The sequence below is a fragment of the Taudactylus pleione genome, unplaced genomic scaffold (assembly GCF_031769625.1).
Source record: "Taudactylus pleione unplaced genomic scaffold, aTauple2 ptg000768l, whole genome shotgun sequence".
In the NCBI taxonomy this organism is placed as follows: domain Eukaryota; kingdom Metazoa; phylum Chordata; class Amphibia; order Anura; family Myobatrachidae; genus Taudactylus; species Taudactylus pleione.
Genome location: NW_028285170.1, coordinates 324224 through 339009, shown reverse-complemented (window position 1 = coordinate 339009; position 14786 = coordinate 324224). Strand labels below are relative to the sequence as shown.

Genomic DNA, 14786 nt, shown 5'->3' with positions numbered 1-14786 from the left:
TACAGGTAACAGACCTAAATACAGAGAGAATTACATGTCTTATCCTGCACTTCCCATCATTGTAGGCTGGTCTCCTCTATCAGTTATTCATGTCATCCTGGTATTGTGTTACCTACACATGTGGGGAATACGGGTAACAGACCTAAATACAGAGAGAATTACATGTCCTATCCTGCACATCCCATCATTGTAGGCTGGTCTCCTCCAACAGTTATTCATGTCATCCTGGTATTGTGTTACCTACACATGTGGGGAATACGGGTAACAGACCTAAATACAGAGAGAATTACATGTCCTATCCTGCACATCCCATCATTGTAGGCTGGTCTCCTCTATCAGTTATTCATGTCACCCTGGTATTGTGTTACCTACACATGTGGGGAATACGGGTAACAGACCTAAATACAGAGAGAATTACATGTCCTATCCTGCACATTCCATCATTGTAGGCTGGTCTCCTCTATCAGTTATTCATGTCATTCTGGTATTGTGTTACCTACACATGTGGGAAATACGGGTAACAGACTCCACACACAAGTCATGTAACCCATATTTGTACAGAAAGAGATGCAGTTATGGCCTCATATACGGGTCCAGCTGACCAGGCTGACTACACCGACATCTAAGCCCAGGACTCATAATGTATAGCATCACTGAGCCCTTGTAGGAACAAGGTATGTAATGTAAATACCCATAATGCCTTTTTAGCACATAAGTTCCTGAGCCTGTCTGCGCCCCTGCTTGTCCTCCTCACATGCTGCACCCCTACATGTGACAGGTCATCAGGAGCACAGCTGTGATTGGTAGCAAAGTGCTGCGACACACTGTGCGGCTGGTGACCATTTACTATGTTCATCTGTGTTCCCCGAGTCTAGATTATCAGGGAAAGAATGGTACATACAATGTACTGTATGACACAAGGGCTTTTATTATTTACATTAATGTACACAGCTATTACAGTATTTAGTATTAATGCACCCTAAGTAGTACCTAAATAATATACATTAATTGCATCAATCAGCCATAGTGTAAATATTCAGCAGCTATTTAATATCTCAAGCATATAAATGTGATATAGGTCAATAAAATGGTGAGAGCATAAACCACACTGTGATCAGTCACCAGGAGCGGCTGCACGTCACATATAGAGCTAATAACACAGTAACTGTATATGACGGTACAGAGATAATAACACTGTAACTGTATATGATGGTACAGAGATAATAACACAGTAACTGTATATGATGGTACAGAGCTAATAACACAGTAACTGTATATGATGGTACAGAGCTAATAACACTGTGACTGTATATGATGGTACAGAGCTAATAACACTGTGACTGTATATGATGGTACAGAGATAATAACACTGTAACTGTATATGATGGTACAGAGCTAATAACACTGTAACTGTATATGATGGTACAGAGCTAATAACACTGTAACTGTATATGATGGTACAGAGCTAATAACACTGTATCTGTATATGATGGTACAGAGCTAATAACACTGTAACTGTATATGATGGTACAGAGCCGATAACACTGTAACTGTATATGATGGTACAGAGCTAATAACACTGTAACTGTATATATGATGGTACAGAGCTAATAACACTGTAACTGTATATGATGGTACAGATATAATAACACTATAACTGTATATGATGGTACAGAGCTAATAACACTAACTGTATATGATGGTACAGAGCTAATACTGTAACTGTATATGATGGTACAGAGATAATAACACTGTAACTGTATATGATGGTACAGAGCTAATAACACTAACTGTATATATGATGGTACAGAGCTAATAACACTAATTGTATATATGATGGTACAGAGATAATAACACTGTAACTGTATATGATGGTAGCGCAATAACACTAACTGTATATGATGGTACAGAGCTGATAACACTAACTGTATATGATGGTAGCGCAATAACACTGTAACTGTATATGATGGTACAGAGCTAATAACACAGTAACTGTATATGATGGTACAGAGATAATAACACTGTAACTGTATATGATGGTACAGAGCTAATAACACTGTAACTGTATATGATGGTACAGAGCTAATAACACTGTAACTGTATATGATGGTACAGAGCTAATAACACTGTGACTGTATATGATGGTACAGAGATAATAACACTGTAACTGTATATGATGGTACAGAGCTAATAACACTGTAACTGTATATGATGGTACAGAGCTAATAACACTGTAACTGTACATGATGGTACAGAGCTAATAACACTGTATCTGTATATGATGGTACAGAGATAATAACACTGTAACTGTATATGATGGTACAGAGCCGATAACACTGTAACTGTATATGATGGTACAGAGCTAATAACACTGTAACTGTATATATGATGGTACAGAGCTAATAACACTGTAACTGTATATGATGGTACAGATATAATAACACTATAACTGTATATGATGGTACAGAGCTAATAACACTGTAACTGTATATGATGGTACAGAGCTAATAACACTGTAACTGTATATGATGGTACAGAGCTAATAACACTGTAACTGTATATATGATGGTACAGAGCTAATAACACTAATTGTATATATGATGGTACAGAGATAATAACACTGTAACTGTATATGATGGTAGCGCAATAACACTAACTGTATATGATGGTACAGAGCTGATAACACTAACTGTATATGATGGTAGTGCAATAACACTGTAACTGTATATGATGGTAGCACAATAAACATAAATTGGTGGGAACTATTGGAGCCCCATGAGGATGTAGAAACTCCAGCTAGGATGAGTCTTCCCAGATTGGTTATTACACTACCATCATGTACAGTGACAGTGTTATTAGCTCTTTATATGTGACCTGCAGACGCTCCTGGTGAATGATTGCCCTGTGATCTATGCTCTCACTGTGCCGTCTCCACTTCCCTGTGTTGTACTTTGTTTACTGGTGACTATAACATATGGACTGGCAGCATTACAATGACTCAGATACCAACTATGTATTGTTGTTTACTTAGTCATTATTTAGACTCTATTTATTGTGTGTTTTCGCCCTACACACCTCTGTATTTGCTCTATGTCTAAGAAGATGTGATTTCTCCTTAAAACATTTCCCGCAGTCAGAGCATGGAAATGGTTTCTCACTTGTGTGACGTCTCTGATGTATAAGGTGATATGATTTCCGTATAAAACATTTCCCACACTCAGGACATGAAAAAGGCTTCTCACCTGTGTGTGTCATCTGATGTCTAACAAGAAGTGATTTCTTGGTAAAACATTTCCCACACTCAGAGCATGGAAGTAGCTTCTCACCTGTGTGACTTCTCTGATGTACAACGAGATCTGATCTGTGTGTAAAACATTTCCCACACTCAGAACAGGAAAATGGTTTCTCACCTGTGTGACATCTCTTATGTGTAACAAGATGTGATTTGTGTGTAACACATTTCCCACACTCAAAGCATTTAAACGGCTTCTCTCCAGTGTGTATCATCTTATGTCTAACAAGATGTGATTTCTGGGTAAAAGATTTCCCACACTCAGAGCATGTAAATAGATTCTCACCTGTATGACGTCTCTTATGTGTAACAAGATGATATTTGTGTGTAAAACATTTCCCACACTCAGAGCATGTAAACGACTTCTCTCCGGTGTGTGTCATCTTATGTCTAACAAGATGTGATTTCTGGGTAAAAGATTTCCCACACTCAGAGCATGTAAATGGTTTCTCACCTGTGTGACTTCTATGATGTTCAACAAGATGTGATTTATAGGCAAAACATTTCCCACACTCAGTGCAAGGAAATGGTTTCTCACCTGTGTGAGTTCTCTGATGTGTAACAGAAAATGACTGACATACAGAACTTTTACCAAAATCAGAACAAGATAATATCTTATCATCTTTATGAGCTGTACTTTGTGTAACAAGCTCTGAATTATCATGAGAATGTTCCTCATGATTAGGGGGATCAGATGACATATGCGCACTGTGAAGTGCTGGATGTATATTTAGGGTAATGGGGTTTTCTCCTGGACAATCTTGTCTGTTGTTCTGGTATTCTATTTTAAAATCTGGAAACACTATGAGATCTTCCTCAAAGGTATTCCTGCTTGTGTGTCCATCTACAGAAAACAAATGTATGAGAATAGACAAAATTGTTTATATTTAGGAGCAAATGTTCTTGGATGTCTCAGCACTTTCTTAAACTTAACATCTCTAAGACTGAGCTGATTGTCTTCCCACCACCTTGAGTCCTCCCCCCTCCCTCAATTTTACTATCCATCGACAACCTCACCATTCTTCTATCTCACAAATCCGCTGCTATGGAGATATCAATAACTGTGTCTTCTCCATCAATACCCACATTCAGTCCCTGTCCCATTCATGTCGCTTCCACCTTTGAAATATCTCCAGGATCAGACTCTCTCTCACCCTGGAGGCAACTAAGACCCTCATCCACTCACCGGTGGTCTCCAGACTGGGTTAACTGTAACCTCCTCCCATGTGTCCTCCCCAAATCTGATCTCTTATTACTCCAATCTGTCCTCAATGCATCTGCCAGGCTCATCTTCTCCAAGCTACTGCTTCTGCCTCTCCTCTCCCAAAGGTTCTACACTGGCTCTTCATCCCCTTCAGAATCCAATTCAAACACATTAAGGTGCCCATTCACATAGCAATATTTGCAAGCGATTGCACGATAACGATATCGTTACCGTGCAATCGCTTGCAAATCGTGAAGGCATTGTGAACATTTATGTTGGAAACGACCAGTAATGCGCGCGCCCACTGGTCGTTTCTGACATATATCATTGTGCGAACAAGCTGGTCAACCTGACGATAACGTCAGATGATTGATGTGCCTGCACTGAACGACTGCTCATTTAATTTAGGCTCATCACAGACAAACAACTGCACAATTACAATGTCGTAATCGTGCAGTCGTTTTCAGCTCGTCTAGTGGATGGGCAGCATTAAACTCACCTATAAAGCCCTCTCCCCCGTATCTCCAACTGCATCTCCCTCCAGACTCCCATCACCCACTTTAATCCGGCAATGCCTGGTACCTGTCCTCTCAACTAATTATATCCTCCCACTCCTGCCTTCAAGACTTTGCCGGTGCTGCTCCCCACTGCTGGAACTCTCAGACTCTCCACCTCTTGCTAAAGCTTTATACAGACTCTCAGATCCCATCTCTACTATGTCCCACCTTCACCTCTACTAAAGTTTTCCTGCTCTGTATTCTAACCCACCTCTCAATGCTCCTCACTTACTGTCTCCCCTCTCTGTGTCATCCCTGTCTGGCAGTCCCTCCACCTATAGACTGTAAGCTCTAATGAGTAGGGCCCTCTTCCCTTTTGTGCTTTCGCTCCCCTGACCTATACTACCACCTCCTCCCCAATACTAACAGCGTCACCGAACCATTGGGCTCAGCCCGTGCTGCTTCTGTGGTTACTGTGACTGTATAAGCTGCAGTGTTGTTATAGCTGGTGTCCCATGTGCTACAATGTTTTGTACTGTAAGTTTTCTGCACTATTCCCTTGTTAGGCTTGCAATGTGTTCTGTTTATATAGTGTGTAAGGCAATGCTGACCCCATATAAATAACGGATAACAATACTGATAGTGAGACCACGATGTCTAATTTGAATTTGCAAACTACTGTACAGCTAATTATTACAATAACTGTACATACAGCAGATATGGCTCTTTCTATACAGATAATTACAACACAACAGGATTACCAAGCAGATGGCATAGACCCAGCCATGGTGACATGTGGTGAGTAACATTCCCCAAGCTTACACATTGCCCAGCTACTATCATGGGACAGGAAACCACATAAGCCAGTGACATTCGGCAACCAGTCACTTCTCTCACACAAACTGGAGACGTGGAAGCACAGTAGCTGTGTACACTAGCAGCATGTCCTGGCCACCGGATACACTACTCACAGGTCTCCAGGTGGACACAAAGGTAGCAACAGCCACTATATGTCCCTCTGGTCACACTCAAGTGTCACAGTCCCACTGTCAGGGTCACACTATTATAGGCTGAATCATTCATAGTAGACAGGCACTGATGGAAGCACTGTGCAATAATAAGTATGTGCCTATAGCTTTGTGTGTGTGTATACAAGGAGTTTGTTGTGATGTGAGTATATGGTTTTATAGTGCAGGGAGGAGACTGGTCAGATCTCTGGGCTGGTAACACACAGTGACATGATGTGAGGGGGAGAGGAGGAGTATAATAGGGGCTGATGAGTCCTGATGTATGAGATACACCAGAGAGTGTGGGGAGGAGACTGGTCAGATCTCTGGGCTGGTAACACACAGTGATATGATGTGAGGAGGAGAGCAGGAGTATAATAGAGGCTGATAGATCCCGACTCTCACACTGTGCAGACGCATTTTACAAATTAGTTTCCACTGACAGAGGATGGTGTAGGATAAGAGATTGCTGTAGTGACTATTACTCACCTGTGCTGATATCTGTAGGGATTTCCTCCTCCTTACACAGCTGATAGTTCATCACATATGTCTCTTTTTCTCCCTCTATATCTTCTGCCTTCATATCAGTCACAAACTTCTCTTCTTCTACCTCTGTATTTTCGGCCTTCATATCAGTCACAAATGTTTCTTCTTCTCCCTCAATAACTTCTGCCTTTATATCAGTCACATATGTCTCTTCTTTTCCCTCTATATCTTCTGCCTTCATATCAGTCACATACGTCTCTTCTTCTCCCTCTATGTCTTCTGCCTTCATATCAGTCACATACGTCTCTTCTCCCTCTGTATCTTCTTCCTTAATATCAGCAAGATCGTCACTCTAAAGCACCCATAAAATCATGTCGGATTTAAATGAGATTAAAAAACTAGAATATCAGTATATAAGACACACACAGCTTTTCTACAGATCATATAGTGAGTTACTTAAATATATTAGTGAGACCCTACATCCCATCTACCTGATGCTCCTGTGGGGTCCTGTGATTCTCCTCTGTACAATCCTGTGAATAAAGAGGATGGGGACATCTCTCTGGGATATTTCTGCTATTGTGTCCATCTGTAGGAGACACACAGTGACTGAGTACATTGTATATATGTGATTATAAATTGTGTTTATATAGGGGGCCCTCATACCTGCTCTCCCCTGTACAACAAATGGCAGTCTCCACTTACCCAGTGATGTGAGGGGCCGGTGATTCTCCATCATCACGTCCTTGTACAGACACTTGTGTTCCCCTATATACTCCCCCTCCTGCATGGAGACATAGACAGTGACATCCTGACACCTTATAAGAACCTGACACACACAATGATACAGTCATCACCCAGACACATCCCCTGGTGTTACTGTATAATGTCCCATTTCCAGCAGTCACCTCTCCAGTCAGCAGCTGTATGATCTTGTTGACAATTTCCAGGATCTTCTGGTCATTGTGTCTCTCATGTATCAGTGAATGAGGTGGAGGAACCGTGATGAGTCTCCAAGTCCTGCTCAGTCCTCCTGACTCACGGGGATGGGTGCTTTGTGTCTTACACTCACAGGATGTCTTCCTCACTACTGTGTAATACTATTTAATGTGGGAGACATAACTATATCAATTTAACTCCACCTACACGGAGCTGGTTTAATAGGTGATCACTTTGCATAATATACTAAGACTATTTCACAAAAAATATTTTTAACAATCTCCTATATACAGGAACATGTAGAGTATACAGTATCTCCTACAGCTCCGACATATTTGGGTTAGTGACAAAAAGCAAAACAACATACTGCGAGCAATGTAATAACATTCAACTCTTGTGAGGACTGTGGGACTGATACTATATCTGAGACCCCCTCCCTGCTGCTCGGCTATTACTATAGATATAAACAAACAGTAGTGAGAGGTAGATATACAATAGGGCGCTTCACAAAAATAAATAATTATAACCCACAGTTAATGCAATTAATACATTCCTTTTGTGGTTGTAGAAATCTTGTACTGTAGTTTTAAGGGTTCACCGATATATCTTCTCTTCATTTACGGACGATATAGCATATAGAAAAAATAAGAAACCACTGTATAAGTCACCAATACTTTTATATGTAAAATTTGGAAAATGGAAGCAAGGTGTGTGGAACAGAGTGTATAAAGCACCCCTCCACATAAGTAGTGCGTACCCCACTCACAGAAAGAGGTGACTATTGATTCATCAAAAGGTATCTTTTAGCTTTCCAATCACCCGAAAGCGTGATACACCAGTAGTATAGTCTGCGTACCATAACTCACTTATAATGATAAGAATAAAACCTCAAAAAGGTATCTTTACATGCAGTAATGGCGTACCCCAACTCACTCTAACAACAAGTAGAGTCCTCACATCAAGGTTTCTTTTCTTGGTATGGAATCTTTGTCCTCAGATCAAAAAAATATATTCCCAAAAAATGTATATCTCAACATCAGGGATAAAAAGGATATGTTTATTCAGAGAAAGGACAACAGTATCCAGTCACATAAAAATTGCAAAAAACAAACAAACATACACCAGTCTATTTATCCAGCAACAAGACTGTTTGGTTAAAAAGATTTTTGGACATACAAAAAAATATAAAAAGAAGATATAAAATTTCAGCCTTGTGAAAAATACAGTTCAAACTCTCATGCACATACCATCAGTAGATTAGATGCATAGAAATATGGTCACCAGAATCCTTTAAGTCAACGCGCGTTTCGGAAAGTGATTGGAAAGCTAAAAGATACCTTTTGATGAATCAATAGTCACCTCTTTCTGTGAGTGGGGTACGCACTACTTATGTGGAGGGGTGCTTTATACACTCTGTTCCACACACCTTGCTTCCATTTTCCAAATTTTACATATAAAAGTATTGGTGACTTATACAGTGGTTTCTTATTTTTTCTATATGCTATATCGTCCGTAAATGAGGAGAAGATATATCGGTGAACCCTTAAAACTACAGTACAAGATTTCTACGACCACAAAAGGAATGTATTAATTGCATTAACTGTGGGTTATAATTATTTATTTTTGTGAAGCGCCCTATTGTATATCTACCTCTCACTACTGTTTGTTTATGTTTGTATTTTTTTAAGTGGGTGATCTTCATATGAGTGTGTAGAAACATTTGGGCAGCTGTGCGCAGTGGTCTGGACATTTCCCAATTTTTAGTTTAAGATTACTATAGATATAAGTGATGTTACTGTGACACTCCCAGATCCCCTCACCTCCCCAGTCATGTCCCTGTATTATTACTATTAGATATAAGTGATGTCACTGTGACACTCCCAGATCCCCTCACCTCCCCAGTCATGTCCCTGTATTATTACTATAGATATAAGTGATGTCACTGTGACACTCCCAGATCCCCTCACCTCCCCAGTCATGTCCCTGTATTATTACTATAGATATAAGTGATGTCACTGTGACACTCCCAGATCCCCTCACCTCCCCAGTCATGTCCCTGTATTATTACTATAGATATAAGTGATGTCACTGTTACACTCCCAGATCCTCTCACCTCTCCAGTCATGTGTCTGTATTATTACTATAGAGATGTTATGTCACTATGACACTCCCAGTGCCCCCTCACCCCCCAGTCATATCCCTGTTTTATTACTATAGAGATAAGCAATGTCACTATGATACCACCAGACCCTCTCACCTCCCCAGCCATGTCACTCTATTATTACTATAGAATGAGAGATATGGTAAGAACTTACCTTTGTTATCTCTCTTTCTTTGAAGTCCATAGGGTCCACAGGAGACCTTGGGGTTTAGGTAATGACAAGGACATCCGGGCACCACGCAGTTAAATTTTTCTCCCAGGATGCACTGGGCCTCTCCCTATACCCCACCCCCAGGCCAGAGGCACCTTAGTTCATAGTAAGCCAAAGGCCGGCGGAGGATAAAAGAGAGAAGATTGTCTGGAACACTCAAGAATCACATTGTCTCACATGAGGAGACGGAAAAACCGGTGGCCAGAGCGGAGCCCATCTGAAGCACATGTGCATTAGGGTGGGTGCCCTGTGGACCCTATGGACAGAGAGAGATAACAAAGGAAAGTTTTTACCATCTCTCTCATTTTCTTCTTCAGGGTCTAAAGGCTCCACATGGAGACCTTCAGGATGTCCCAAAGCAGTCCTTTTAAGGGTGTGGACACTTCTGTTCTGAGAGGAGAATCCGTCATCCAAAGGAAGCATCCTGAGAGGCAAAGATATCCAATGCATAAAACCTGAGAAAGGTCCTGACAGAAGACCACGTGGCCGTCTGACAAAACTGAACAGCCGAAGCGCCACGGTGAGCAGCCCACGAGGGACCCACAGACTGAGTAGAATGAGCAGTCACAGTAGGCGGAACAGGAAGACCTGCCTAAGTGTAAGCCTCAGAGGTCGTCATACGAAGCCATCTAGCCAAAGTTTGCTTATTGGCTGGCTATCCCTACTTGTGAAATCCATAGAGGACAAACAAGGAGTCTGACGTCCGAAGGGAACTAGTACGGTCCACAGAAATCCTGGGGACCAATACCACATCCAATGAGGCCACACCTGCCAAGAGGTCTGGAGACTGAAAGGCCGGCACAACAATTTCCTCATTAATGTGGAAACTGGAAACCACCTTAGGAAGAAAACCAGGGCAACTGTCACGATCCGGTGCAAGTGTTCCTCTGTGGAGGACGGTGAGCCGAGGGTTCGGGTGACTATGGGAGTGACTGGACTAGGTCTCCTAGTTGTGGCCGAACCCAGGTTTGGCTAGACCTGCCCAGAGGTGCGGAGTCTAACTCACTTGGTGGTTTTCTCCAGTGACCCCTCCAATTGGGATTTGGTTTTCCGCTGCACCAAGTGAGCAAGTTGCGGCCCTCTGGACAGGTACCTGGGAATGGCAGAAGACCGAGACTATAATGAAAGCTATAACACTGAAGGTGAATGGAATGAATGAACTCTGGAGATGGATCTGAATGCTAGAAAACAGGGGAAGAATCTGGATGCTAGAACACAGGCATGGACTGGAAAGTTAAATATCTAGGTGCTGATTAGTGCAGAAAAACACAGAGTAGCATGGACAAAGGATAATACTGGGAAAGATAGAAATGCTGGTAGTGATTGTGCTGGCTACACAGGCAAACACAGAGCAGACTGGAATAATACTGGGAATAATTACATATGCAGGTGCAGATTGCACAGACAAGACACAGAGAAAATACAGGCATATACTGGGAGAGTGCTGGGAGGTCCAGCTGTGAGCTAACTAGTGATTAGCACAGTGAGACACAGAGAGAAGACAAGCATATACTGGGAAAGCTAGGAATGCTGGTGCAGATTTACACAGACAAACACAGAGCTGTAGACTGGCTGGGAATGCTTAAAGAGGCAGCTGAGAGCTAATTAGTACTAGCAGGTAATCTGACACCTCAGTAGCACATATACAAAGACACACAGACATAGAAAAACATGGTACTAGGAGAGAACTAAAGTCTCAGACTAAGGGTTTAGCATGGAAGCTAATACAGGAAACCGGAGAACTGTGAGCAGGTTGAAGCAACACGCTGAAGGAATTAGCACAGAGCAACAGTGGGAGTATCACAGGCACTGGAATAACGAAGTTGAACAGCAGTTACTTGAAGTTCTGGGGGCGGATTTATACTAGGGGTGAGCAGGTTCGGTTCTACTCGGTTCCGTTCGGATTTAAAAACCGAATCTTATTGGCTATCCAAAACTCGTGACAGCTGATAGCCAATATGATTCGGTTTTTAAATCCGAACAGAACCGAGTAGAACCGAACCCGCTCACCCCTAATTTATACCCAGGGGTAGCAGATTATTGGAGCACAGCATCAGCTGACTGAGATCATGCTACCATTGGTTAGGAGGACTGACACATGAGAGGAACTGTCATGGCGGCGCCCATGATGGGAACTCCAATCCCCAAAACATACAGCCGACCATGGAAGTCCACACAAGCACCTAAGGCAGAATACTCAGCATCTCACCCCTCACTGCACCAGATGTCTGACCACATGAAAGTCAGGGGAAGCCAGCACGGAGGTGAGAGATAGCCGATCCTAGGCTGAACCCTGACAGCAAGTCTGAAGCACTGCCCTGTCCTGGTGAAATATCAGAAATGGGGAGTGACAGGAGAGTGCCCCCAAGGCTGACACTCTTCTGGCGGAAGCTGTAGCCAGGAGAAAAAACAGTCTTAGCTGTAAATCATTTGAGATCCACTGAAGCCAGAGATTCAAGTGGAGGGCCCAAGAACCACAGCCAAATCCCAAGGAGCCACAGGAGGGATGAAGGGAGGCTGAATCCAGAGGACTCCCTGGAGAAAGGTGCGGATATCAGGAAGAGGATCAATCCTTTGCTGGAACCAGACTAATAAAACCATAGAGACATGCACCTCCAGTGAGGCTAGGCGGAGACAGAGATCCAAACGAGCTTGAAGGAAAGCCAACACTTTGGAAATCCGAAACACCTGGAAACAAACTGGAAGTAGGTATGCCACATTCTGTGGAAATTCCTAGCAGAGGCTGGATTACGCACTTTGAGCATAGTGTTAACTACAGAGCTGTAAAAACAACTGGACCTTAGAAGGGATGCCTGAAGAGCCACGCCATCAAAGACAGATGACCCAGGTCCGGGTGAAGGCAAGGAACTTGAGACAACAGGTCTGGACATGAAGGCAACAGCAACAGAGTGTCGATGGAGAGACTCCAAAGAATTGAGTACTAGTGCCTCCTTCACGTTTGAACCCCGAATTACTCGAGGAAGCAGAGAGAGTGGAGGAAACAGGTACGCCAATTAGAAGGTCCACTTGACAGAGCGTCTGCCAAGAGTGCCCTGGCATCTCTTGTTCTAGACCCATACAAAGGCAGCTTTTAGTAGTGTCGGGATGCTATTAGGTCTACCTCTGGGAGACCCCACTTGTCCACTAGTTGAAACACCTCTTGGTGAAGAGACCATTCCCCTGGATACACGTCGTGACGGCTGAGGAAGTCCGCTTCCCAATTGAGAACTCCCGGAAGGAACACTGTGATATGGTTGGGAAATTACCTTCTGTCCATGTCAGAATGTGTGACTCCAAATGCCTCCTTGATGGTTGATGCAAGCCACAGTGGTGGCATTGCCAGACTGCACCTGCACAGGATTCCCCTGCTGAATGTGCTGGGCCAGTTTGAGGGCCCTATAGATAGCCAAAAGCCCCAATATGTTAACAAGGAGGGCTAATTTGACCGCTGTCCAACTGCCCTGAAAAGAGTGCGGATCGGTCAATGTGCTTCAACCCTGGAGACTGGAATCCGGTGTCAGGATTACCCAATCCAGGATCCAAAAAGTTGTTAGATGAATCGTCTGGAGCTAGAGACAGACGCACCTCCGGAGAGAGCACCATCGTCTGAGCCTTTATCCGACGGGGTAATGCCATTCCAACTGGAGGGGATTAGCTTCCGCAGAGGCCTGGAATGTAACACGGCATATTTCACCATGTTGATGGATAAAATGGATCCCAGAACCTTCAACGCGGAGTGAATGGACACTCGGCGACTGTGAAGGCCTCTGCGTACCCGCATCTGCAGTGTGGACATCTTTTCCGCAGTTAGGAAAGGCCTCTGTTGTCCAATAGGGCTCCCAGAAGAAACATTTTCTGAGGGAGACAGGGAGCGATTTCCAATTGATTAACCACCTGTGTGTCTGTAGAACAGTAATAGTAAGTTGCAGACAGTGGTGGAACCCCTCTGGAGAACCCGCAGGAGGTCATCCAGGTATGATAGCAGACAAACACTCTGTCACCACAGTTGGGCCGCCAGCATAGCCATAAATTTGGTAAACACCCGAATTGCTGTAGAGGCCAAAAGGCAGGGCCCAAAACTGGAAGTGTTGCTGTTGTATAGCAAACCTGGAGATAACGCTGGTGAGAGGACGCTATAGGCACATATATGTATGCGTCCTGTCACGCTTGCCACTGAGGGGTTGAAAGCCAAGGTCAAATGTATGATCTCCTCATCTACAGGGTTTGGACGTTAATGAGATCTTATCAATGGTGCGCAGTCTAACCTCTGGGAGGTATTCATCAGTGACCCCTACCAATCAGGATATGGGTTTTAGCTGCACCCAGCAGGCAGGTCGCGGTCCTTAGATCTGGTTTCCAAGCCCCGTGGGAACAGAGAAACCCACAGACGGTGGCCCGAGAAATATGAATCCCTAGGAGGCACAGTTGCACTAGAAAATTGGTACTTGAGGTATCCACCGGTAGAGGTGTGTAGATGCACTATTGCGCTGAAGGATGACTCCTTGATACAGAACACAGGCATAGGTGATATGATGCACTTTAACTCCGGAAGGAGGTGCTAAGTTATACACAGACTGAGGTGGTAAGACTCACTGTTGCTCTGGAAGGAGACGCTAATGTATACACAGGCTGAGGTGTTTCGCTAAAGGTAGCGCAGAGTTTGCACACAGGCTTGAGATGTTAAAACGCACTGCTGCACTGAAGGTAGCACGGAGTTGGCTCACTGGCAGAGATGGAATGGTGCACTGTTGCACAGAGGATAGCACAGGGCAGCACTCCGGTAGAGATGGTCAAACGCACTAGAGAAGACACAGAGGTAATCTCAGAGGAACCTGGAAGGAGGACTCAACTAGCATACACTAGGAAGGACAAACATTCAGGCAACTTCCTGGAGTTCTGGAGCCGGATTTATACCCATGGGTAGCAGCTAATAGGAGGACAGCGTCACCAGACCGAAACCATGCTACCATTGGTAGAGATACTGTCACA

General features: G+C 43.4%; 1 protein-coding gene across 1 annotated transcript in view; it reads right to left on the bottom strand.

Moving 5' to 3' along the window:
• LOC148476844 (uncharacterized) overlaps positions 1 to 13593 on the bottom strand; it is a 370508-nt gene extending 356915 nt beyond the window's left edge. The window contains exons 1-6 of the mRNA XM_088457573.1: positions 13383 to 13593; positions 7395 to 7519; positions 7192 to 7270; positions 6978 to 7075; positions 6490 to 6814; positions 3236 to 4136 (exon numbers count right to left, since the gene is read on the bottom strand). Coding sequence (XP_088313699.1) covers positions 3236 to 4136; positions 6490 to 6814; positions 6978 to 7075; positions 7192 to 7270; positions 7395 to 7519; positions 13383 to 13593 — 1739 coding nt within the window. The remainder of the gene's footprint in view (positions 1 to 3235; positions 4137 to 6489; positions 6815 to 6977; positions 7076 to 7191; positions 7271 to 7394; positions 7520 to 13382) is intronic.
• Positions 13594 to 14786: the final 1193 nt, after the last annotated feature.